Raw genomic sequence first — 23,637 nt, 5'->3', positions numbered from 1 at the left:
ATTTTGGTAAATTAATCCTAGGCTTTTGGAAAGCCGAAATAAGCATAAATGATATTTCTTTCAATTATGTCTCATGATCTACACTAGTTTGTTTTTATGATTGGAAGCAAATATTTCTAAAATCATTTGTTTTGAAACTTATCACTTCTTTTAAAATATATTTATGTCAAGTTTAAAAGTGTATAGAAAACAACTTTTATCGTTTGATGATAATTTTAAAAAATGTTTATATATTTTTTTAAATACTTTAAAATAAAATTTTTAAGTATTAAAAATATTAAAAATACTTTTTAAAATCACTATCAATTTAGCAAATTCTAGGTCTTATTGCAGGTTTCTTACATCTTGTAGAGTAGATTAGACATTCATCGAAATCTTGGGCTATAGGAGGTTTTTTTTTTTTTTTTTTTTTGTTTACTTATGAATCTTTTTGATGCGCCAAAATACTATTTTTGTATCTCAAAATTCAATATTAGCAATGTTAATTAGCTATATGTTCTGTACATTCAAATTAATAACCAGCTAGCAAGATTGCTTCCAAAACCCAGCAAATGGAAGTGTAAAGCTCTCACAGGAACTGGTTCAAGATCAAACAATATAATTCCATACATTCTTTTCACTTTTCAAGTACATACACTAATATGCTTTCATGTTTAATATTCTCAGCTTGCTCATCCTTAAATAACATCTCGACTCAAAATGGACTACTCTTAGACCTTTTGTGGGAGGAGCACCATTTTGATCCTACTCTTTTTTTCTCCTGCTCCATCTTTTCCATTTTCTCCTCTCCTTTTTTTTTCACCCAAAGAAATCTTCTTGGGTGGCTCAAAAGGAGACTTATTCAAACCTAATTTGAAAAATTGAAAAAAAAATATATATATAAAATAAAATAAAATAAAATAAAACGCACACACCCTGTATTTCATGGTGTAATCTCCGGTGCCTAGGTAAATCTATTATAATAATAATTACAACCACCTCATAATTATGTATGTAACGAGGGCTAATCATAAGCTTGTTGGCTAAAATATTTCAAATAATGCATATTGCAGTACCCCACAAGCAGCTCTCGGTGTTGGTTTTCAGCCAACACCCTGTCTTTTTTAATAAGTTGGACACTCTGATCGTCACAGAGAAATCAATGCAAAAATGTGTTCATCTCTGCCAAATTTTTCCTCCAACCATATATACGTATATGTAGCAATCTAAATATGGGGGAATATGATACAATAAAATTTTCAGCTCAAAATTTACAATCACAACCTGGGAAATTGGAAGGAAACTATCAGGCCTGGACATTAGCTTTGTTTCCTGCAAGGATGATGGAGATCTCCAGTCCACGGCTGAATGCTTGGTTAAAGAGAAGACGAGACTGGAAGGTGGAAATAAATGGGAACCATGATAGCACTGCTATTGGGGCAAAAATGATCATACCCATCCCAGCATCATACATTCTAGCAAACTCCCGGACTGAATCCCATAAGCCTAGGCTCCTTACCACCCTTTTCCATGTGATCGCTAACTGTGTAAGCAGAATCAGAAATGGTTTATAGGATGTCAGAAATCAACATTCAAAACAAATACAGCTAGAAATTTAATACCAACACAGCTAAATTTCACCCACAAAGTTCGATGAAAGATAAAAGGAAAAGGTCATCTGAAAATACAGATTATTATGGCAACAAATCTCAAAGACAATGGCAGTAAGTGTTACACAAATGTGATCCTCTAGTAATATTTGTGTTTCCATTACTTTTTGGAATTTGGAAGGGTATATGACTAGATGGCAATAGATAATCAGGCACTAGAATTAGCATTCATGGGAGAGATCAATGAATGAACGATTCAGCTGCTCCTGCCACTGTGTATTCATGGCATGAGACTAGTAAGAATGTTTTCTCTACATTTCTCTCTCTCAAACAAGTATTTGTTATTCTTATGTCTACCTTGAGAGAAGTTTCCAATCTACAGATCAAAATTTTCTCACAAAAATCCTACCACTTGCAACTTCATGCAGAAAATAATGCAGGAAGCTTTTTGATCTACTTACAGATAGAATCATCCATCCAGTAGGAATAAATGCAAGGATGCTAGCAAACAGGTCTACAATTGACAGATCGGTGAAGGCAACAACAAGGCAAAGAGCTGCAACAAGTCCTAAGGAAAAAACTCCCTGTGAAAATCGCATCACTAGCTGGATGTTGCTGGATTTTTTTGGGCTAAAGCTGAATAACTGCAAGTTCATACAAGATTAAACACAAAGATGAGTTTACACAACAAAAAAGCAACCATATATTTCATGCAGAAAGTTGAAAGAAATGAGAAAAAAAATGCTCAGCAAAAACTTATACAAACCTTGAATATCATGACAATGCCAACCAGCACAACCCAGGAGAACCCATAAATCTGAACAGCAGAAGTAATAGTCAAAATCAAGTACAAACAAGGCCTATTAATCAAAGCATGTAACTTGATTTATAGCCATTATCCTATCCTATGCAAGTATCTGAATTACATAGTCACTGTCAGTAGCAAATATAAATATACATGGACCAATTATATCAATAGTAGCAGGACTGCAATGTTTAGCTCCACCACTAATTTATGAAAGTATTGGATACAAAGTGGCATTGCATCTTAAGCGTACTCTGGTACTAAGGTCTCTGGAGGATGCTCTTGCCTAACAAGTCCCTTAGTGTTTGAGACCAGGTTCTCCATTTAATAAAAGAAAACATGAGTGCCAACAGCTACCCATCTCTCTCTCTTGGCCCAATATGATTTTACTGGGATTTTATAGAAAAATATTAGAATAATATATGTCATTACCAACTTAAATATCGGTCTAATTCATCCTTTGTTAGAACTGTTTGTGGCCAACTAAGATTCTTTCTGATGGTTGTTGGTTGAATATTTAGAATGTCTCACAGTTGAACTGGTTATCTTTTTCTTATTTACTTACTATAAAATATTGATACTCCAAAATTTCATGAAATCATGACTGAATTCTCAGATGGTACTTTTTTTTTTCTTTTTTAATATATATATATATATCTCAGTTTTATAATTTTCAAAAAGGAGCTGCACCCTATGTACACAGTTTTGTAAGAGGCACCAAAAAGAGGAAAACCAATCTCCCCACCAAAATATAGCAAAGCTAAATAATTGTTGCTAATTGCAAAGGAGAAAATCTACTACAATCTTCCCCCCCTTGTTTTTGATAGATAAACATTTCTTTTTGGGTCCACATTGGGACTTGAACCTAGAACCTCCCAAAACCCTGCCAACCACATACCACTTGAACCAGGCCTCAAGAGCAACATTATATAAAAACCATTTATTTATTTATTTTTGGTAGGCAAAATAAATACCATTTACTTAATGAAATGTGTTTTCTTCATTGCTTTGACCAAATTTCTTACTGATGCATAATAGTATCAGATTCTGCAGTAATAATGAATTGCATATATATCCCATGCCCATGCCCATCCACCCTTTTTTTTCCCTTCTGTTTTTGGGTCGAATAAAATACAGGGCCCAGAAACACTATAGCCTGTATTCATGCAGGCTTTTGAAACTATGTAACTGCAGATCCTATGCTAATACATGCCTAGGCAATGAAAAACACACTTCTGTAATTTAGTTCCTTTAGGACTTTGAGTATCATACATCAGACTTCTCTATGTTCCCTAAATTGTTGATTGATAGCACTGCAGATGAACAGACATCAAACCCCAACTTTAAAAGAGGTAATATTTTATGAATATATATCAAGTACTGGAGATGATAAACAAGGAATGTAGATTATAATCATAAATATTACTAGACAGTTGGAACATTATTCCATAATCATGAAGGAGGTACTTGGTGGATTATATTTCTTGCTTCAGCTATATATGGGTGGGTCTTCGGTCTTCACTATATTTAGTGGCAGAAGCAAAACAGTGGTACCGAATTGAACTTCCTAATCAAATGCTTAGGAAGCTGCAGTGGCTACACAATAATCTGTGCCTGCCTTAGTAAGACCAGCACTACCTTCTAGACAAGGGATTGCATTCAGTTTAAAAATTCTAGTTCAGAATACCATATGGAGCTTTTGTAAACTGTAAAAAAGCATGATAAACATTGTTGACCAAAATCCTAAAAGCTTAAGCTTCTAGGAAAATTGGTTGTTTAACATGTGATCAGAGCCTCCTTAGACAGGAGGTCATATGTTCGAGCCTTACCGCACATTTATTGAGTCCACATGTAGGCTTGAAAGAGGTTGACTATGGTTGTTTGCCGATAGGCCTATGTGTCTCACTACGTGTGGGTATAGGGCCACATGTGAGGGAAGGTGTTCAATAGCATGAAACAAACTTAAGCTTTAAGGAAAATTGGTTGTCTAACATGAACTAAAAGAGTGAGATAGAGAAAAAAATGCGCACCGCAAGTGAGGTATCTTTTTGTGTGAGATGGAGTTTGTATACAATGCCATATTGAAATATAATAAACCTTAAGCTTAAAATTGTTTCCAATATACGGCCTCTTAGCGTTTGGATATGCGCCTGCAAAAAGAGGAGTAATGTAACTTGCTACAAAAAGGAAAATCAGGAAAAACAAAAGAAATGGAGATCACATGGAAACATGATAGAAAGCTTTTTGCTAAGATCATTTGATAGCAAAATGGGCTAAACTTTCATAAATAGCTAGCATGCACGTAATAGAACATTGCTTCTAAAATTTCCTAGCTGGGTTGGAAATACTCTGGATTTCAAAACAGTGGGAAAAGAAAAAGACAAGCTTGCTAAAAGAATTCAGGGTAAAATTCAACTCCTTTATCTCCACTGCAAATTGGAAAAACATTTTCAACTGTGACATAAAAATGGGTTGATCTCTATGATCTGCAGAAGGAGAAAGCATGATGTTGTTGAATATAAGTTTCAGAGGAAAAAATAAGTGGAATTACTTTTGCTGCAATAGAAAAGTTAATCAACTTATGAAATATTAAAATGTCTTCTCAAAGAAGTGATGCAGAAAAAGATCCATGACTTGCAAAAGAATGCAAGAACAGGGTTAAGCCATAATTATAAACCTGTTCTTCCTCCCACCAAGATTCCCAGCTATTGTCTCCCTTCACCCCAACTCCACCTTTATATAGGAGCCAACTGGTCCAATCATCGAAGTCCTCCACAGTCCTGTTTATTGCATGGTAAGTTTGTAAGATTCATGAGGGCTGATCAGTGCTTTTAAGAGAAGCAGAGTTTAGTAATATTCAGAACACAAAAAGAAAAGCCAAAGCGAGCTACACTAATAAAACAAATGAATAATACTCAGAATGGATAATTAAAAGAAGAAAGCTACAGAAAGTTAATAATATACAGCAGCACTTACTTTTGCCACTCAAAACCTGAGGGATTAAAAATATAAGGAGCAAAGAGCCATGATATGACAAGGAACCAACTGCTAAGAGTTAACAGAATAAAAGACACAGAGCCTCCTCCTGTGTGCCCATATGCGATGTATACTATTAGGAGCAGAGCCACTTCAAGCCTGTGAAAAAATTAAGCACCCAAGTTTTAAAGCAAATACTTAGATCTTCTAAATGAAATAACAACCAAACCCCAAACCCCAAACCCCAAACCCCAAACCCCATGTACCCAAATAAACATATATATAAATACAGAATTTGTCTTTAGCACCAAAAATCACTCACGCCTTAACAAAATGACTTCTTGAGTACAGCCTGTAATTTTCGGCAAACTTGATGTGACGAACAACAAAGCCTCTACCAGTTGCTCTGTACTGTTGATGACAATTTACAATGTAAATGGAATTATATAATGCCAAAACAAATAAAAATACAAACTTCTCACAAGATTAAAAAGGAATGCATACTTTAGCACCGCCATGGAGGATAGTACGTCCAAAATAATGAGTTCTAGTTCCTAATGAGAATGTGAAGAAGACGGAACATAACTGAAGCTGCATTGTGATAAAACTGAAAACAGCCTGCAAATATTTAGGTAAAATTAAAATGATACAACGGTAAAAATTTAAGAATTAGGATAAGACAGAAATGTTCAGTCTGATAACACTTAAAGCAGAAAGTATAAGATGGCTAGAACACATATAACAGAAATATATGGATGAAGCACTAAAAACCCTACACATTGCAAATACGGTAGGAGGTTAAGCCATAGTATGTAATCTTATGCTTCTGGTACAAAGGTAAATAAAAGATTAAAGATGAATTAGATGGGCTAACCTTCAGCAGTCCCGATTCAAGTATAAAACACACTACCATTGGCACAGCAGTAAAAACTCCAATCTGGACCAGGAACTGAGCATTTAGAGCTGCACTTAGTGCCGTGTTACCAGTCAATTTAGCAAACCTTTCAATTCCCTCATCAAGCCCAGAGAAAGCCTGAATATTTTGGCAGCATATTGGCAAAAGGTCAACATCTTAAGAAGAAATGGTTCTTTATAGAATATTTGACAAAAGAAAAAGACAACTCAGTGTTGTTGATATCTTACTAAATAACCAAGCTTTATAGAAAGTAATGCTGTATCAGGTCCCAGGAACACATGTTTTAGTACCCATTTTCTTCCTAAGGTACAAGAATTGGGGGGAATACAAATCATGGTGCAAGCTCAGAACAAGGGATTAAAACACAATTGTAATGTTCAAAGCTCTAAAATCCCCCTTCATATGGGTGACATTTTGTAAGGGTCAAGGTTGAGCCATCAGCTAACCACAGAATATGATGTTACTACAAAACCCCAAGCAGCTTGGAATAACCATAGTTTTCAAAGGTGAAAGGTGCACCTAAGGCAAAAAGTCTTCTACAGCTTGGGCCAACACAAGGCGCACATCTAAGCAAAGTGAAAGATGACCCAGGATGCATATCAATTTTATAAAATATGATTCAAAAAGGAAAAGTATCTAAAAAGGAAAAATAAAGTAGATGAGGTGCGCCTCTCCAGCAAGGCCCATGCTTTGGAAAGCGAGGTGCTTCAAGAGTGGTTTTGCCTTGGGCCTAGACGCCCTTTAAGCGCACACGTCTTTTAAAACTATGGGAATGAGAAAACCCCACTCTTGAGAACCTCTGAGACCTCTTAAATGCAATGCAACCAGACTTATAAAAAATTTCAAAAAACCCTAAAACAAAGTACTCTATTAAGCAGTGACCGGATGTGATATAATGCAAACAATCTTTTATAGAAAGCTGAAACATGAGTATCTATGAGCAGTGATCATTCTAGCCAAATTATTCACTTCTATGACGAATAATAGAACTTGCTCATCAAATTCTGTAAACTTTAGTTTTTAGGGCCTCTGCCACCCCTTCATCAAACACTCTCAAGACATGCGCTATCGTCTCAACCAACCAAACTAAACACCACCCACCCAAACCTGGACCTCCAAGCAGCAGAAACAAGTGTACAAGTCCTCAAAGACCACACTCCATCAATATTTAATATTCTGGCTACATTCATCTCTAACAAGCATGTGCTACCTGATGGAAAAAAATTGCTTTTTGCTCCTTTCATCAGGACTCAATTTTGTCTCCAATTGATTTCTTTCATCTCCACCATGCTATGATATTCCTCATCCTCATCCTTCCTCATTTTTTGTTGACCCCTATCCCTCCCCTTCATATTCCACTCTTTGGTTTTTTCAAAGACTTAACCTTCCTGACTGCAATGTCTCAAAACATTTCCTCATCTATTTATTTCAAACCCCTTTTTTAGCACTTTCATTTTCTTTGTTAGTCTAAAGCTTAGAGAACCATAGACCTTACCCTCTCTCTCAGTCTTCCTCTTCTCTAACCACATACTTTCAAATCTGAGGGAGCATTATCTTCTCCTCAGACCTCCCATGTTTAGCCAATCAGGACATGACCTAGCACAAATCTCTTAAAAAATGCAATGTAAAGATTGAGTATTGTTCTAAAACTCTACTGAAGCCAGAACTCATCAATAACAGACATAGACCTCCTTTTCTGAATTTTGATCCCTGTGAATCCTCATTCAAGTAGCAAGTCAATCAAATAAAAAATTTCTAGAAAATCTGAAAAACCTTCTCATGGCCAATGGGATTATGTTCTAGTTGAAGTCTCTCAAAAGGGAAACATAACACATTGAAACCTTACTACATACCAAGGATCCTCAGACACAGCCAAAAGCACATTTCATTCCATCCAAACTCTCCTTTTGAGAGAGAAATGTTAGGATCTTTGAGGACAAGAGAAGGATGCTTGAGATGTTATGGGATCTACTTCACTTCCATTCCTCTTTTTGGGCATTCTGCACCCAATGCTTTTAAAGGCATTCCTCTCAATGTCATTTGGTGTGTAAACCAAAATGGTTGGATCAGCAATGAGAGGAGCTTACCTATGTTAGAAATCTTGTAGATTTAGTTTAAATTAATTATTTTATTCTCTAGATATTTTTGTACAACCTATATCCTTGTATAGTTCCTAATTTTTCTCCCTTAGTTTAGAATACTCCTAACTAGTACGAAATCCCCAATTTCATGGGATAGGGACAGCAGCCAAACTTCCTCATTTAGGCACACTCCTCTTGTATAAATTGATCATGTACAATTTTTTTATTATCAAGAGAGAATTATTTTTTCACCACATGGTATCAAATCTCACACTCTAGGAAATTTCCTAATCAGTTATTTTTTTCCTTTTTTTTAGCCCTTAATTTGGTTTGATCTTTCTTGGCTCCATAGCCAAATCTTGATCCAAATCCTTTCCAGAGTTTTTTTCCCCTTAAACAATGTCTGACATCTCTAAAAATACATCCAACCCCTCTAAATCTGTTACTAAGTGGCTTATGAACCAATCAACTAGAGAACTTCAAAATATTAATCCCTCCTACTGATTGAATGGAATGAATTACCTACAATGGTTGGAGGTAGTGAGAACATTTCTGAAAGGACGAGGAAAGCTGAGTCATTTGATTAGAATTGGTCAAGCCCTGAAGGTCTGAAATTTAATGCATGGGTTGAAGAAGACTCGATGATTATGTTGTGGCTTTGGAACTCAATGCAACTTGAAATCAGGGCAACTAGCATGTTTTTCTCACAACCACTTGGGAAATCTGGGAAGCCATCTGCCAAACCTACTTTAAGATGAGAGATGCAGCTTTAATTTATGTTATGAAACCAAGACCAAGATTTCATCGACTAAACATGTTACACATTCAGTCACAGGATACTATAATCTTATGAAGTGGTTTTGGCTTGAAGAATGTGTTACATGCCCCAAAATTATCTACAACCTTGTGTCCATCGATCAAATATCCAAAGATTTAAACTGCAAAGTAACTTCTTTTCCACACATTGTATTCTTCAGGATCAAGATACAAGGAGGACGATTGGACTTGCTAGGTAAAGAAATGAGCTCTACTATCTTGAAGCTTTGAATGGCAAAAAGGACAATGACAACCAATTATCTCTGTCCTACTTATCTGAAATTTTTCCTTCCAATAAAACCGAAATTTGACTCCACCACTTGCACCTTGGACATGCATCTTTTGATGTACTCAAAAACATGTTTCCTTCTCTTATTGGAAATATCAATGTTAATGATTTTCATTGTGATAGTTGTGAGTTTGCCAAATACCACCATATTTCTTTTCCATTAAGCAATACAAGGTCTTCTAAACCTTTTTCTTTGATTCATACTAGTATATGGTGTCCTTCCAAAATTCCTAACGTTTCTAGGAAAAAATGGTTTGTGTCTTTTATCAATGATTGCATGAGAGAGTAACTTGGTTGTATTTCATGAAAGAAAAATTTGAGGTGAGCAATATTTTCCCCATTTTGTTACAAAATGATAAATACACAATTTGGGGTTTCCATTGAAAGGGTGAATTTGGACAATGCACGAGACTATTCCAATCCAACTCTTACACCTTTCTTTCAAATAGGAGTGATTTATGAGCCTTCATGTGTAGATAAACCCCACCAAAATGGAGTGGCTGAGAGAAAAACAATGTTACCACGTAAAGTGCTTGGTTGTGTCTCGTTTGTACATATTCATACTCATAACAGGGGAAAACTTGATCTGAGAGCTCTAAATTGTGTTTTTGTAGGATATTCAACAACCAAAAAAGGTTATAAGTGTTATCATCCAACTACAAGAAAAACCTTCATCTCCATGGATGTTACATTGATGGAAAAAGAGTCATTCTTCAGAGCTCGAGTCCTTATCTTCAAGGGGAGAGTGTCTAGGGAAGATAAGAAATTTTTTATCGACTTTGGTATTTTTTTCCAGGTCCGAATCTTTCCCATCTACCTCAAACAAACCTGCTCCTCCAGAAATTAAACAAATAGAACCAGAAAAAGACACTATTGACATAAAAACCAAGCCTCAACTCGCCCTTGAAACCGAACCTGATTTAGCACCTGAAACAGAGTTGGAAAGACAACAACCTAGTCTGAATCCTACAAAGCCATTACAGGTCTCTTCTAGAAGAAGAACATCCTTTTCCAAACCTATACAAGTTCAAAAATCCAAACCAGGCACTGAATCCAAATTTTCTCATTACTCTATAGGGAAAAAAGGCTGATTTATATGAGTTTCCTGATCTAGATTTGCCCATTGCAATCAGAAAAGGTACACATAAATGAATTGAACACCCAATTTCACACTTTGTCTTTCCACAGATTTTTTTCCCAACACAAAGCCTTTCTCACCTCCATAAACTCCATCAACATTTCACAAACAACAGGTGAGGCACTTAGGGATAAGAACTAGGTACGAGCTATGAGAGAGGAAATGAGTGTGTTAGAGAAGAATAGACTTGGGAAATTATTAATTTGACTAGTGGAAAGAAATGAGTGGGTTGTAAATGGGTGTTTACCTTGAAATACAAAGTGGATGGTTCCTTGGAAAGATACAAGGTCAGGCTTGTTGCAAAAGGGTAAACTTAGACATGGAATAAATTATCAAGGGACTTTTGCTCTAGCAGCAAAAATGAATACCACACATGTCCTATTATCTTTGGTTGCTAATTCTATTTGGTATTTACAACAGTTTGATGTTAAAAATTCTCTTGCATGGAGACTTAGAAGAGGAGGTTTACATGGAACCTCCACTAGGTTTTCGTGAAAATTTTGGAGATAACAAAGTTTGCAAGTTGAAAAAAGCTCTCTGGACTGAAACAGTCTCCAAGAGCATGGTTCAAAAGATTTACAAAAGCCATGCTAGCAATAGGCTACAAACAGAGACAACTAGAGCATACTCTCTTTATTAAGCATTCATCTTTAGGGGGAGTCACAACACTATTAGTTTACGTTGATGATATCATTGTAAACAGGAATGACAAGGCTGAGAGAGATTCACTCAGAAAATGTCTAGCCATACAATTTGAAATTAAAAAGCTTGGAAAAATGAAGTATTTCTTGGGAATTGAAGTGGCACATTGCAAAGAAGGCGTATCAAAATCTCTCAACATAAGTATGTGATGGACCTTTTGAAAGAAACAGGAACACTTGGTTGCAAGGCAGCAAGCACATCAAGAAGAAGATGACAATGCTGTATATAGAGGAAGATGTTAGAGGATGGTTCGAAGACCTATTTACTTGTCTCACACCAGGCCAGAGATAGCCTTTACTATAAGTATTGTCATTCAGTTTATGCATGATCTTGAAGGAAGACACCTACTAGCAGTGCACAGAATTCTGTGTTATCTTAAGGCAACACCAGGAAAAGGGATCTTGTTCAAGAAGAATAACAAACTTAGCCTGGAATCCCATACAGATGTGGACTATGCAGGTTCTAAGGTCGATAGAAGATCCATGTTGAGCTACTGCACTTCCTTAAGGGTAATCTTGTGACATGGAGAAGTAAGATGTAGAACATGGTGGCAAGATCAAGCACTAAGGTTGGGTTTAGAGCAGCGACACATGGAGTTTGTGAACTTTTGTGGCTAAAAAATAATACTTGACAATCTTAAAATCAAGTGGGAAGGACCTATGAAGATCTATTGTGACAACAAATCAGCCATCAATATTGCACACAACCTGGTGCAACATGACCGCACAAAACACATTGAAGTGGATCGACATTTTATAAAAGAACTGGACAGTGGGATGATTCATACACTATACATATCGTCTAATGATCAGTTGACAGATGTTCTAACCAAAGAACTGTCTACTTTGAGTTTCCAAGATATCACAAGCAAGTTGGAAATGGAAAACTTCTATTCACTAGTTTGAGGGGGGATTGTCAACCTTGCAGATTTAGTTTAAATTAATTATTTTATTCTTTAGATATTTTTGTACAACTTGTATCCTTGTATAGTTCCTAATTTTTCTCTATTAGTTTAGATGACTCCTAACTATTAGGAAACCCCTAAGTTAATGGGATAGAGACAGAAATGAATCTTCCTTAGGTGCATTCCTAGTGTATAAATTGATCATGTTCAGTTTTTTATTATCAAGAGAGAATTACTTTTTCACCACACCTTGGTTTGAGAAGATGATATCTTTGTACATTCTTATGTGGTCATCACATTTTGTATAGATCTCCTTGCATAGTGGAGGAGTTCAATCATGTTTTGATCAATTGTGTGTATTTAAGTGGAGGATTCCTCATTCTCTCATGAACTCTTTATCCATGATTAACACATCTCTTGTTTCTGATATATATATATAATCCACCCTTTTCCAATCCACTGGTCATGCAACCTTGGAAAAATTCGCATAAGACCATCTTCCAGATTCCTAAAGCAGCATGAAACCAAGAACAGTTGCGCTTCCACACCAATTTTTTCACCACCCTATATTTCCAAACCCATTGTCCTATATGTTCCTAAGAACTACCAGTCTTAACAGTATTGTGAATCCCAATACTCGTTACTCCTTCAGTGTGCATCAATTTCATTTCAGTTCCCTGAAAGCATTACCACCTCCATGCTCAGTGTAAATTTAATGAATTACCCCTCTATGGCTCATTATTCAGATCCTGCACTTTCCTAGACAACTTGGAGCTTCATTAATCCATGGTGACACTCCCATACCCTTTTACTCCAAACCAGTGCTACAACTCTGCTCCCCCTTGAATCTTGGTTAACAATTGATTATAATTTCCTCACTTCTATCTCTCCACCTACCTTCATTGTCAATGACTACAAAGATCCTCCAATCCAAATCCTGGCTTCTTTAATGCATCTCCTTCACCAGCTCCTCAAGTGTAAAACCCTAGTTTCATGGCACTCACTGTTTTCTGCACCACCTTTGCTAGTGCCTACCACCAAAAACCAAACACTAGAATTCACATCACTAAAGACTCTTTGTTTTCATCAACACTTCATCAAAGGCCACAAAGCCTCCATAGATACCTTGGTGCTTTAAAGAAATCTTTGCACAATAAGTGCATGGGCAACCAAGGGAGCATATTTCATTTTCTCAACAAATTATTGGAGTAATAGCTGCAAGAAACACAGAAACAAGGGCTTTCCAAGGACTCAAAGCTTCCCAAGGGTACAGGAACTTGAACTACATCTGCCCACTTCTACTGTTTCACCCATTTTCCATAAACACCCTCCCATATCTCCTGTTCACTTGAAACAAACACCTTTTAATATGTCATCTCCAATTAAAAAACTGAACCACTTACATTTCAAAGTCATCCAAAGCACTTCCCCACTTGATGCCTTGCTCCATTTCTTTAGCCATCACTCCAACCCTGAAAACTACATGAAACTTCTTTGCCCATTCTGTATGCCATCCATTCTTCAATCCTTTATTTTTTTTAACCCCCTAATTTGGTTGCAGAAATGTATTAATTTGTGTTCTTTTTTTGAAAAAGAAAATCCAACTAAGCCAAGAAACTTGTATAGTCGTAAAAACATCATGTTTCTGGGGCCTCCTAAACAAGCATGCAAAACTGAAGACTAAATGCAAGAAAAGAAAGCTAAAGAAATTTCAAAATTGAGCAAAAAAAAAAAATTTAGTGTACTGCTACAGGTGATACTGATGCAATGCTTCGCTACTTGTCATAGAAACAAATTAAGTTGTATTTGCCTGGATACTGTGCAGTTAGAGACTAACTTAGAAGTAAAATAAGAATGTATATTTAAGTAAAATTACCAGGTAAACTCTTCCATATAAGAAAATATATACTGTAATAACTGTCATCTGTGTCAAACAAAAATTCTCATCAGATAATTTTGCGGAATAGCGATCTCAATGACATAAAAATAATTCAAATAATACAGAAAGAAGAACAAGTTAAAGAAAGTAAACATACCATTGTGCAGACATAGTATCCAACGGTAGTAAAGAAGAAAGAAAGCATTCTAAAGAAATCAAAAAGTTGTCCAAGCCTGTAGATGTCCCTGCTTAATACTTGTTCTCCATTTCCACCAGCCACTTTTCCTTCAAATAGGGCAATCTGATTTAACCCAACATCTCTACCCTTTCCAACCTGCATTAAGAAGGAATCTGTCAAGACACTGACAAGAAAATATGTACTTTAAAAGTAACAGATGTCTTGGTATATCAGACCTGAATGTACTCATGGTGTGTAATATTACCCTGCCTCAGTGTGGAATTGAACCCTGCAGCAAATATATATATTTTTTGGTACATGTTAATAAAGTACCACAAATAATACACTTATTATTCAAATTAAGCAACTTAAAAGCCAGATATTTTTTGATAGGCATCTTAAAAGCCAAGTGACAAATATGTTAGGAGAAATTTACAATTTAGGCCTAGCGTCTCATTTATTCTTTGTATCACTAAGAGCAGGCAATTTGATGATGGCCTTGCTGGGAGCCACAATGCTAACCTAGGTACCCTGGCAATAGCCTAGTTTAGATGTTTTTATAAGTTTGTAACAGGTAATACATGATGAATGTTCTAATAATTTTTACTCAGTCTCTGGAAAATCCAGGAAGCATCTATGCCACACTGATTATAGATTTTAAAGCAATTTGGTGCACATAATGAAAATACTTGAGAGAATTTCAGGATAAACAAGAAAAATAGAAACCCTAGTACAGACAAATATAAAGACAAGGAACATAAGATAAGACCAATTTTAACTAAATCATAAAAGATGAAAATTTAACATTTAAGTCATAGACATGTTTTAGGAATGCGAACAGAGCTGTTAACGTTCTTGTCAATTTTTATCACACAATTGAAAACAGAACCATAACTGATGTCCCACTCAATTTTTATCAGAGGTGTTAGTTATTAGTTGCTAGTCCATAAATAAAATGCTGATCTTCTAAGAACTTCCATACCCTCCATGCATGAAATAAAAAACTCACAAAATCTAACAGAAAGCAAATAATGGTAAATTCCATTAAATGAGCTACTACAATAGGACAAATAGTTCTATCCTTCATGCTTACCTGCATATATATCTTCACTAATATTAATTACACGTGATGCTTTACTGATGCCGCCTCGAGATATATGAAAAATTCGGTCGAACACATCAGGATGCCCGTAGTGCATACGAACTCTGCAAGGTTGTTTTAAGACATGTGATTCATCAGTCCTATCTGCAGAACATCTTTTAAACAAAAACCAAAAGAAAAAAAAAAAGAGAGAGAAAAGAAAAGAAAATTTCTCCAACCAAAATATAAATATATATATATTTTTTGATGAGTAAAGCAATTATATTAAAAGCGCCAAAAAAAGCACCTAAAGTATACATGATGTATACAAGGCCAAAAAAAGGGGGAAAGACAAGAAACAACACCCTCACTTCACTCACAGCCCAACCAATCTATGAAGTCAAATAGGGACAAAGAACTAGACTCTAAATGTACCCTGACCCACTCCAAAAACATGTACATAAAGGAGCATAAAATGTACCCTAAATGTACCCAACCAAAATGAATGTGGTACTGATCTTAATATAATGGCTATAACATTCTTTTTTGATAGCTAATATAATAATTATAACATAAAATCATATAATAACAAATAATTGAACTGAATGTAATTTCACAGACCATTCAAACAAATTTACCATAGAAGGGGCTATTAAAAACTGGCAATATAACACAATCCAACACAGACCCTCGGTCAGATGACTATGGATGGCCTCTTATTCTGGGATCATATTGTCTCCCTTGAAGCTAGCCAGATAAGGTCTAAATATTAAGGCTAAGTTTCTAATTTGACTGGAAGGGGGAGGGTGGCTGTGGGGAGGAAGGGGGAGCAGGGGTGAGTTTGCAACATTTCCATCCTGTACGTCACAGAATAGATGAGTGTCATGGAGATAGACCATAAGCTGAGGATGATCTCCAGTCATCTAGGGATTTCTTTGGGTTGGAGGCCTTGATCAGCAATTCAGGAAAACGATATGATGGTCAAAAGAGAAGCCTCCACCTCTATTACTTTTGTTTGGAAGTTCTTTAGCCTCTTGAGCACCTGTGGAACATGAAAAAAAAAACCTCTCTACTTCTACACTCTGAAGAACATCTCATTCTAGGACCAAATCCATAACATGAATTCAAAATTTTAACCTAGCAATAATCAGTTAAGCATGAGGCATTTTCAATGCAAATACTTGTGACCTAGATCTTAAGGCACATATAAGATGAGAACAAGAAATCAACTACTCACTTGAGAGGACTAGCCAAAACTCGTTGGCCCAAGGTCACAAAGCTAGTTTCTTGATTTGACATAAACCAGGCTAAAGATGAGACACTGCATATAAATATCCATTACATAATTGTTAAGAGAGATTATCAGAGCAACAAAACCAAATCCATGTTGGCAAGAAAACAAAGACCAACCTTCCGGTGAAAACATGCTCTCTAACACCAAGAATAGTTGGAGGTCGAAGACCATGCTTCCCTCGAAATTCCTCAAGAAGATTTCTCATTTTCATTGCCTCCTCCAGGTAGTTATCCTAGAGAATACAAAAAAACCACATTGATTTATAGAACAGATATAGAAGCCAATATGTCTACAAAAAACCACTCAACAAATAATAAAAAATAAAATAATGGGAGTAAACAGAAAAGAAAATAAGGTATATATCAAAAGCATCTATTAATGGATCCACACAAGAAAAAAGCAAACAAAAACCAGCCTCAGATATGTGCATATCTCCTTAAACATCCACCCAACATTTTGTTTTACTAGATGAAGATTTTACAAGCGAACCATATATTAGATGAACACCCACACAACATAAACACATGTGCATGAACATGAACAAACATCCAAACAAACAATGCAATTTCAGGATTATCCATTTGTTTATCATTTGTGCATTTTCTAAAATATGCATAAGATACAGTCTCGATGGTTGATGCCAATACTCTCACCAGATGTTGCTAGAATAACGTCCTCCATCCTATTAACTATATTACCAGGGGTTTCTAGAAAATGACATTAACATGTAATATTTTAAAATATCATAAAGAATGTGGAATTTTTGGGCAATATTAAAACAATTATATATTTCTTCAACTAATAATATTATCATTATTTCCACCATTTGTCATTAATAAGAAGATTATTGATGGTGAAAAGCATCCTTAGAAGACTTATGAAAGAAGAAAAAAGAATATTTCATCAAGGGTAGTTTGTTAATTTCAATATTGTTGACATTAATTAGACTAGCAGCCACTGGTTTTATTTGGAGTTTTATCTTTATTTTTATTTGTTTTTAATTTTTTATATTATCCTATTAGGATTGGTTTTAGTAGTTTTTTTGGGGGGTCAAATTTCTGTGTTTTAGCATCTTAAAGAGATTAGGAAACGGAGTCCAATTCCTATTAGGAAAAACAATCTTATTCTTATTCAGAAAAGAAGCTCTAGGCATCTATAGTGCATGCATAGACTTTCAAATTTATGCAACAGCTTTCAGATGCTACAAAAGTTCTTTTGAATCTGTAATTGCCTTCCTCAGAATTGTAACTGCTTGGGATACCATAGATGTGATTACTAGGAACACTTGTGTAATTGCTAAGGAGCTCTTTCTTCTTTTCCAACCATCCTTAACCCATTCACATCTTGCTATGAGAGAAAATTTTATAATGCTGGAAATATATCAATCTCATATCTATTATATTAGGAATTTTAGTTTTATAAGTGTCATAAAAAAAAAAATATAAAAAAAGACGACAAAAAATAAAAGGCTAAGTGAACAGATTTCCTCCTTATTCCTATCAAAAAAAAAAAGATTTCCTCCTTATTGCAGAAATATTGCAACTTTTTGCAACAAGGAAAGATTCTGCCCTACCATGAGTGCTCCAGACATGTATCACTCTCTCTATGCACATCATGTCAGCATATCTAACTGCTCAATATTTCAAGAACATCTCCAATATTATATCAAACAATAAGTTTGAAGCATATTGTTTCATCACCCATTGGAACAAGAAATCATCAATGATATTAACAACCAATTTTGTAACTTCAACCCAGGCACAAATATTTAACAATACCAGGCTGAAACTAAACAGGTTTTTATAATAGTTTCCAAATATGAAACTACTGCAAACCAGGTTTTGATAATCTACTGAAAACCAGGTTTTTATAGCAACAGTTTATGAAACTAAACCGAAATCACACAAGATACTTGGAAAGAAAACAATGTGCAAAGACTCACCTGATTCATATCAATAGTTTGAATAGCTTCCCCACGTGTGAAGATTATAGCATGATTTTGGTTTTCAGGCTTACCTTCTCCAAGCTTTGGATCTCCAGGAAGTTTGATGGAATATACTTCCTACATGTACAGATAAAATACAGATAAAGATCACATCCAGCACCATAACACTAATATTAGAGAGGTGCAGTCCCCAACTCATTATAGCAGCAACAGGGATGGAAAAAACATATGCAAGAGAAAGACGATTAAACTAGCAAATGATAAAATGCATGGAGCTAATATGAATTAGAAGAAACTTCATTGCTAACATTTTTGTTAACAAAGTACAAACATTAATCTTTAAATGGAATACATACATCTACAAACAAAAATTTTATAAAATTATCAGTATTGAATAGTTTGAATGGCTAGAAACTACATTACCTCCGTACTTAAACTCCCAGAATAAAAGCCAATTGGTGACTACAATTACCCATTGACTTGAGAAAAAGGGACCAAAAAAGGAAAAGTTTTGGGGTATTTAGTCAACTGAGATAATAATTGACCATTCCCTAACCATAACTAGGCCTCAATTCTAGATGCATGTAAGGATGCAATTATGCAATGAGACATAGAACTAAATTTGTATAGTTGTTCAATTCTTATTGAAAGTGAACAAAGTACAAAACTTATATAATATTTACATTGATATACCTTGAAATATAAAAACATTTACAAAAAAAAAAAAAAATTCAAGCAATGCCTTGAATGGTTCAAACTTCAAAAGTCAAACATGATGAAGGAAATCCCTACAGACCTCACAAGAAATCAGTATTGAGATTTGGATTTACATTTCTTGCTATGCGGGCCCATCAAATTCTTCTTGTGTATAAACTTTAGGACCCTAAAAGGAATCAGATATCTCCAGCAGCAATATGCTTGAGCATGAGAAAGGGGAGGGGGGTGGGGGGGGGGGGGGTAGGTCAAAATTTTGTGAGGTTCAGAGTTCTAATACGCAAATGGTTCAGTTGAACACCAATACATACAGAACAAGATGTTCCACTGACTACTGAAGACACTAATTACAACAATAAAAGCTTCTTTGACCAAGTGCTAACAAGTGGCTGGATTGTTAGAAGGACATCTAAGCCGCTAGACATTGAAACCAGATAGTATATAGAGTTAAGGTTTTCCTTTATCATTTTAAGCAGAAGATTAACATACAATTTATAGAGCAGATACCAATCTACTTATCTATTGTCAGGAAGAATACTATCAAATAAAACTCATCAATAACTTGGTTGCAGTTTATTAGCCTGATTAGGGGCAACTTGTTCAAGTTATCACCTTATTAAAAAATTAACTATCAAAACAATGGAATGATACATAATCAGAAACCTAAGGCAGAAGAAAATATGAACACCATGTGGGTCAATTAACAATGTTGTCTACCTGATCTTTCCCATTTCCATCAGCTTTCACAAGCTTTGAATAGTATTCTTTTGTAGTCTTTCCATCAGTTGCACCATTGTCTTCAACATGTATGAAAGCAACTCGAAGTGCCTCATTCCTACAACAAACAAATGAAATAAATCCCCAGCAATGAAATTAGTAACAAGAAATAACCCATCATGCTACTTACATACCAAAATTTAGAAGTGGAAGAAAATTAGTTATGTTTAGGGATAGCATAACAAAAATGAACAAATTGAGCAATGCTAAAAAAATCCACCAAAGCATACAGGCTATGTTATTCCATCATATCATAATTTCCCTCTGGTAATCCATGTCAGCTTTATGATTGTGTTGTGCAAGACTAGGCAAGGCTGTGAGCGGAGTTATGAAAAGCAAGCCTAGGTACCAGCACTCTGACTCTGGCATAGAGCATTCCCAAGGCATGCCTGTTGAACACACCCCTTTGCCCCTCCTTCCCTCCCTCCCTCCCTCTGTTTCTCTCTCTACACAATGCAAAAATGATAGAATTATTCGGCAATTCTCCTGAGAATCCTTCCATTGTTATCGTTACTACTTAGTTCATTTTGTTTGTTGTTAATCTAAATTTTTGTCCAAAGTAAATTCATATGGTTTAATGAGAACTAGAGTTTGTTGCTCTTGTGATTTTGATATATCCTATGCCATTGTGCTGGAATTTGAATACCTTTTGGTGATTATTACAACACAGAACTAGTATGTCAAATTTTATATGATAACATTAGTTAACTGTTCACAATTTCTTAATATTATTTGCCAAATACATTGGTTTGTGCTTCACATCACTCAAGCAGATGCCTTGGGCTCCTAGGCTCTAGGAAACCTTCTACCTTTGTCAGCCTGAAAACCCACACCTTTTGTAACTATGGCTGTGAGATAATATCTTTAGCCTAATATAACCACACAGCAACAAAAATAACAACAACAAAAAATCCTTATAGACCAACCATGTGCACTGACATGATCACATGTCCACTATACAGCTCTGTCCATGGCCATGTCCTCAAGAAATTCAAGACCACCCATTTTGTTGATCTTCATTTCATCCTTTAAGCACCTTGACTTTGAGTCAGTCCGAACTAGCAGATTTCTTGCTATCCATTGCACATTTTTGAGTTCTCCCTCATCCTATCCTTAACTGGTGCTATTCCTGCCCTCACACGGACATATTCTTTTCTTTCTTTTGTTCTTCCTTTCTTTATTTCTTTTTTCCCCCCTTTTTTTTGGTAGGAAAAAACAATATATATAAACTACAATCTAATGAAAAGGGACCAAACCCAGGTACTCATCACATTTTTCCGCTCCTTATTTTCAGGGGGAGAATTCCTTCAAGGAAGACAAGAATTGAGATTCCTATTTCATCGATCCCTTTCCCATTGACTCTCCTAAAGTCACTGGTCCAATACTTGTACCCTTTGCCTCTGAACCTGAGTCGTCACCCATTAATCTTGTCCCTGAACTTGAGTCGTTGCCCACTGAGCTTGTTGAGAATTGAATGACCAGCAAAAGTATACTCAAGGAAGAAAGTTGCAGTCCTTAAACTTATACAAATCCAAGAACCTAAACCGACTTCTGGAAATGAAGTATCAATTTCTCCTCCTCCCTTACAAACTGAGTTTGAACATCCTATTTCCATCAAGAAAGGAATGGGGGAATGTACTAAACGTCCCTTATATCCACTTTCCTATGTTGTGTCATTCAAAAAGTTGTTTAAGTCCAATAAGAGTTTTCTTACAAGTTTGAACAATATCGAAATTCCTACCACTCTATTTGAGGCTTTATTTGATGAAAATTGGAAACAAGCCATGAATGCAGAAATGGAGGCCTTGGAGAAAAATAAAACTTGGGAGTTGGTAGATTTGCCTGCAAGAAAAAGACTAGTAGAATGCAAATGGGTTTATTATATTGTTAAATATAAAGTAGATGGATCATTAGAGAGGTATGAGGCGAGATTGGTGGCCAAGGGATACACTTAGACATATCTAGAGACCTTTCCCTAGTTGCAAAGATGAACACTGTAAGAATTCTGCTATCATTAGCAGCTAACTACAACTAGGATCTACAACAGTTAGACATCAAAAATGCATTTTTGCATGGAGACTTGGAAGAAGAAATTTTCATGGGAATTCCTCTTGGATTTGGCAATGACCTAGCCACTAAAAAGGTGTGTAAATTGAAGAAAGCTCTATACAGGCTAAAACAATCTCCAAGGGCATGGTTTGGAAGATTTGAAAAAGTAATGAAAAACATGGGATACAAACAAAGTTAGGGAGATCATACATTGTTCATCAAGCATTCAAATTCAAGGGGAGTCACAACTCTTTTGGTATATGTAAACAACATCATCTTGATGGGAAATGATGAACTAGAGAAACAGACCTTGAAACCATGCTTGACAAAGGAATTTGAAATCAAAAAGTTAGAAAGGTTGAAATACTTCCTTGGAATTGAGGTTGCACACTCTACGTAAGGAAATTTTATTTCTCAACAGAAATATGTAACAGACCTTTTTAGAGAAACAGGGAAGTTGGCGTGTAAACTGGCAAGCACACCAATAGATCCTAATCATTAGCTCGAAGAGGCTAAGAAAGACACTATGGTAGATATAGAGATAGTCATCCTCTTTGCCCTAGTACTCCATCTCTCAACCTTTCAAGAGCAATCTTGAAGGATTTCATCATCCAGAAGAAAAGATATTAGATCCGCTAGGCCCAACATGCGGCTTAGGTGTTCATCCACGAGAAGTTTTGTTAAGGATGTGAAAGAAGAGTGTAAGTACTAACTAATATTAGACCCTAGGGTGTAGGCGCATTGGGATCAAGTAAAACCGTGTAACTTTCTTTCAAAGATGGTAGATTATTTGAAATTGATTAGCCATTTGTGGTTTCTTACATCTGTACAATTTTTGGCAAATCCAATAGGTGGTTTTTCTACATTAAATCCGATGTGTATTTGAACGATTGATTTTTAAATGTGCACGGGATAGATCAACTTTTACTACATTTGTTAAAACATAATAAAATCCAAAAAAAAGTTTTAAATTTGCGGATTTCTTGCTTGGACTACCTATTCACCCACTCGGTAGTTGCATCAATCAAGACAAGAACTTTCGTAATTTTTTAGCAACTATAGAACATTATAATCCCCAATAGGTAACAAAAAATTTCAGTAAAATTACTGAGGTCTAAGATATGTCAAACTTAGAAAGTTGAGCCTTTAAATAACCAAAAAAACTATGCCCACACACAACCTCAACAATTAAAATTGTCCTATTGTCAAAATCCTTGGTTTCTCTTCTTCCTTACCTTTTTTTTTATAAGTAAAAACACAGAGAAAGAAATATATTAGAAAAAGGGCACCTTAAGGCTGACCTAAAAGCATACAAGAGGTATACAAGAGGCGCCATAAGGCATAAACAAAAGAAGAGGGGATACAAAAATCACCAGCCTTCATCTAGAACCCAACCAATCAAAAAAACTGAATAAAGGAAGAGGACCTTCATTTACAACCGACTTAGTCCAAAGCCAAAGATTACATACAAAAGAATTTTTCAACCTATGAATCGAGAGCTCCT

The 23,637-nt window shown here is 35.5% G+C and overlaps 1 protein-coding gene across 3 annotated transcripts in view; it reads right to left on the bottom strand.

Annotated features, from left to right (window-relative positions):
• Positions 1-988: 988 nt before the first annotated feature.
• LOC117904248 (callose synthase 10) overlaps positions 989-23,637 on the bottom strand; it is a 107,383-nt gene continuing 84,734 nt past the window's right edge. For 2 of the 3 annotated variants that reach the window (XM_034816765.1, XM_034816764.1), the window contains exons 35-51: positions 20,025-20,142; positions 18,591-18,710; positions 16,765-16,880; positions 16,592-16,675; positions 15,367-15,479; positions 14,510-14,562; positions 14,253-14,429; positions 14,093-14,140; positions 6,245-6,403; positions 5,875-5,988; positions 5,693-5,781; positions 5,371-5,529; positions 5,072-5,174; positions 4,425-4,544; positions 2,356-2,406; positions 2,051-2,233; positions 989-1,522 (exon numbers count right to left, since the gene is read on the bottom strand). In XM_034816765.1, the coding sequence (XP_034672656.1) occupies positions 1,286-1,522; positions 2,051-2,233; positions 2,356-2,406; positions 4,425-4,544; positions 5,072-5,174; positions 5,371-5,529; positions 5,693-5,781; positions 5,875-5,988; positions 6,245-6,403; positions 14,093-14,140; positions 14,253-14,429; positions 14,510-14,562; positions 15,367-15,479; positions 16,592-16,675; positions 16,765-16,880; positions 18,591-18,710; positions 20,025-20,142 (2,044 nt within the window). In that variant the 3' untranslated portion in view covers positions 989-1,285. The remainder of the gene's footprint in view (positions 1,523-2,050; positions 2,234-2,355; positions 2,407-4,424; positions 4,545-5,071; positions 5,175-5,370; positions 5,530-5,692; positions 5,782-5,874; positions 5,989-6,244; positions 6,404-14,092; positions 14,141-14,252; positions 14,430-14,509; positions 14,563-15,366; positions 15,480-16,591; positions 16,676-16,764; positions 16,881-18,590; positions 18,711-20,024; positions 20,143-23,637) is intronic. The other variant, XM_034816766.1, reaches the window with a different exon arrangement.

This window comes from Vitis riparia, chromosome 17, assembly GCF_004353265.1.
Source record: "Vitis riparia cultivar Riparia Gloire de Montpellier isolate 1030 chromosome 17, EGFV_Vit.rip_1.0, whole genome shotgun sequence".
NCBI classification, from domain to species: domain Eukaryota; kingdom Viridiplantae; phylum Streptophyta; class Magnoliopsida; order Vitales; family Vitaceae; genus Vitis; species Vitis riparia.
The sequence above is the reverse complement of the archived record's forward strand: the minus strand, read 5'-3'. Positions and strand labels throughout refer to the sequence as shown.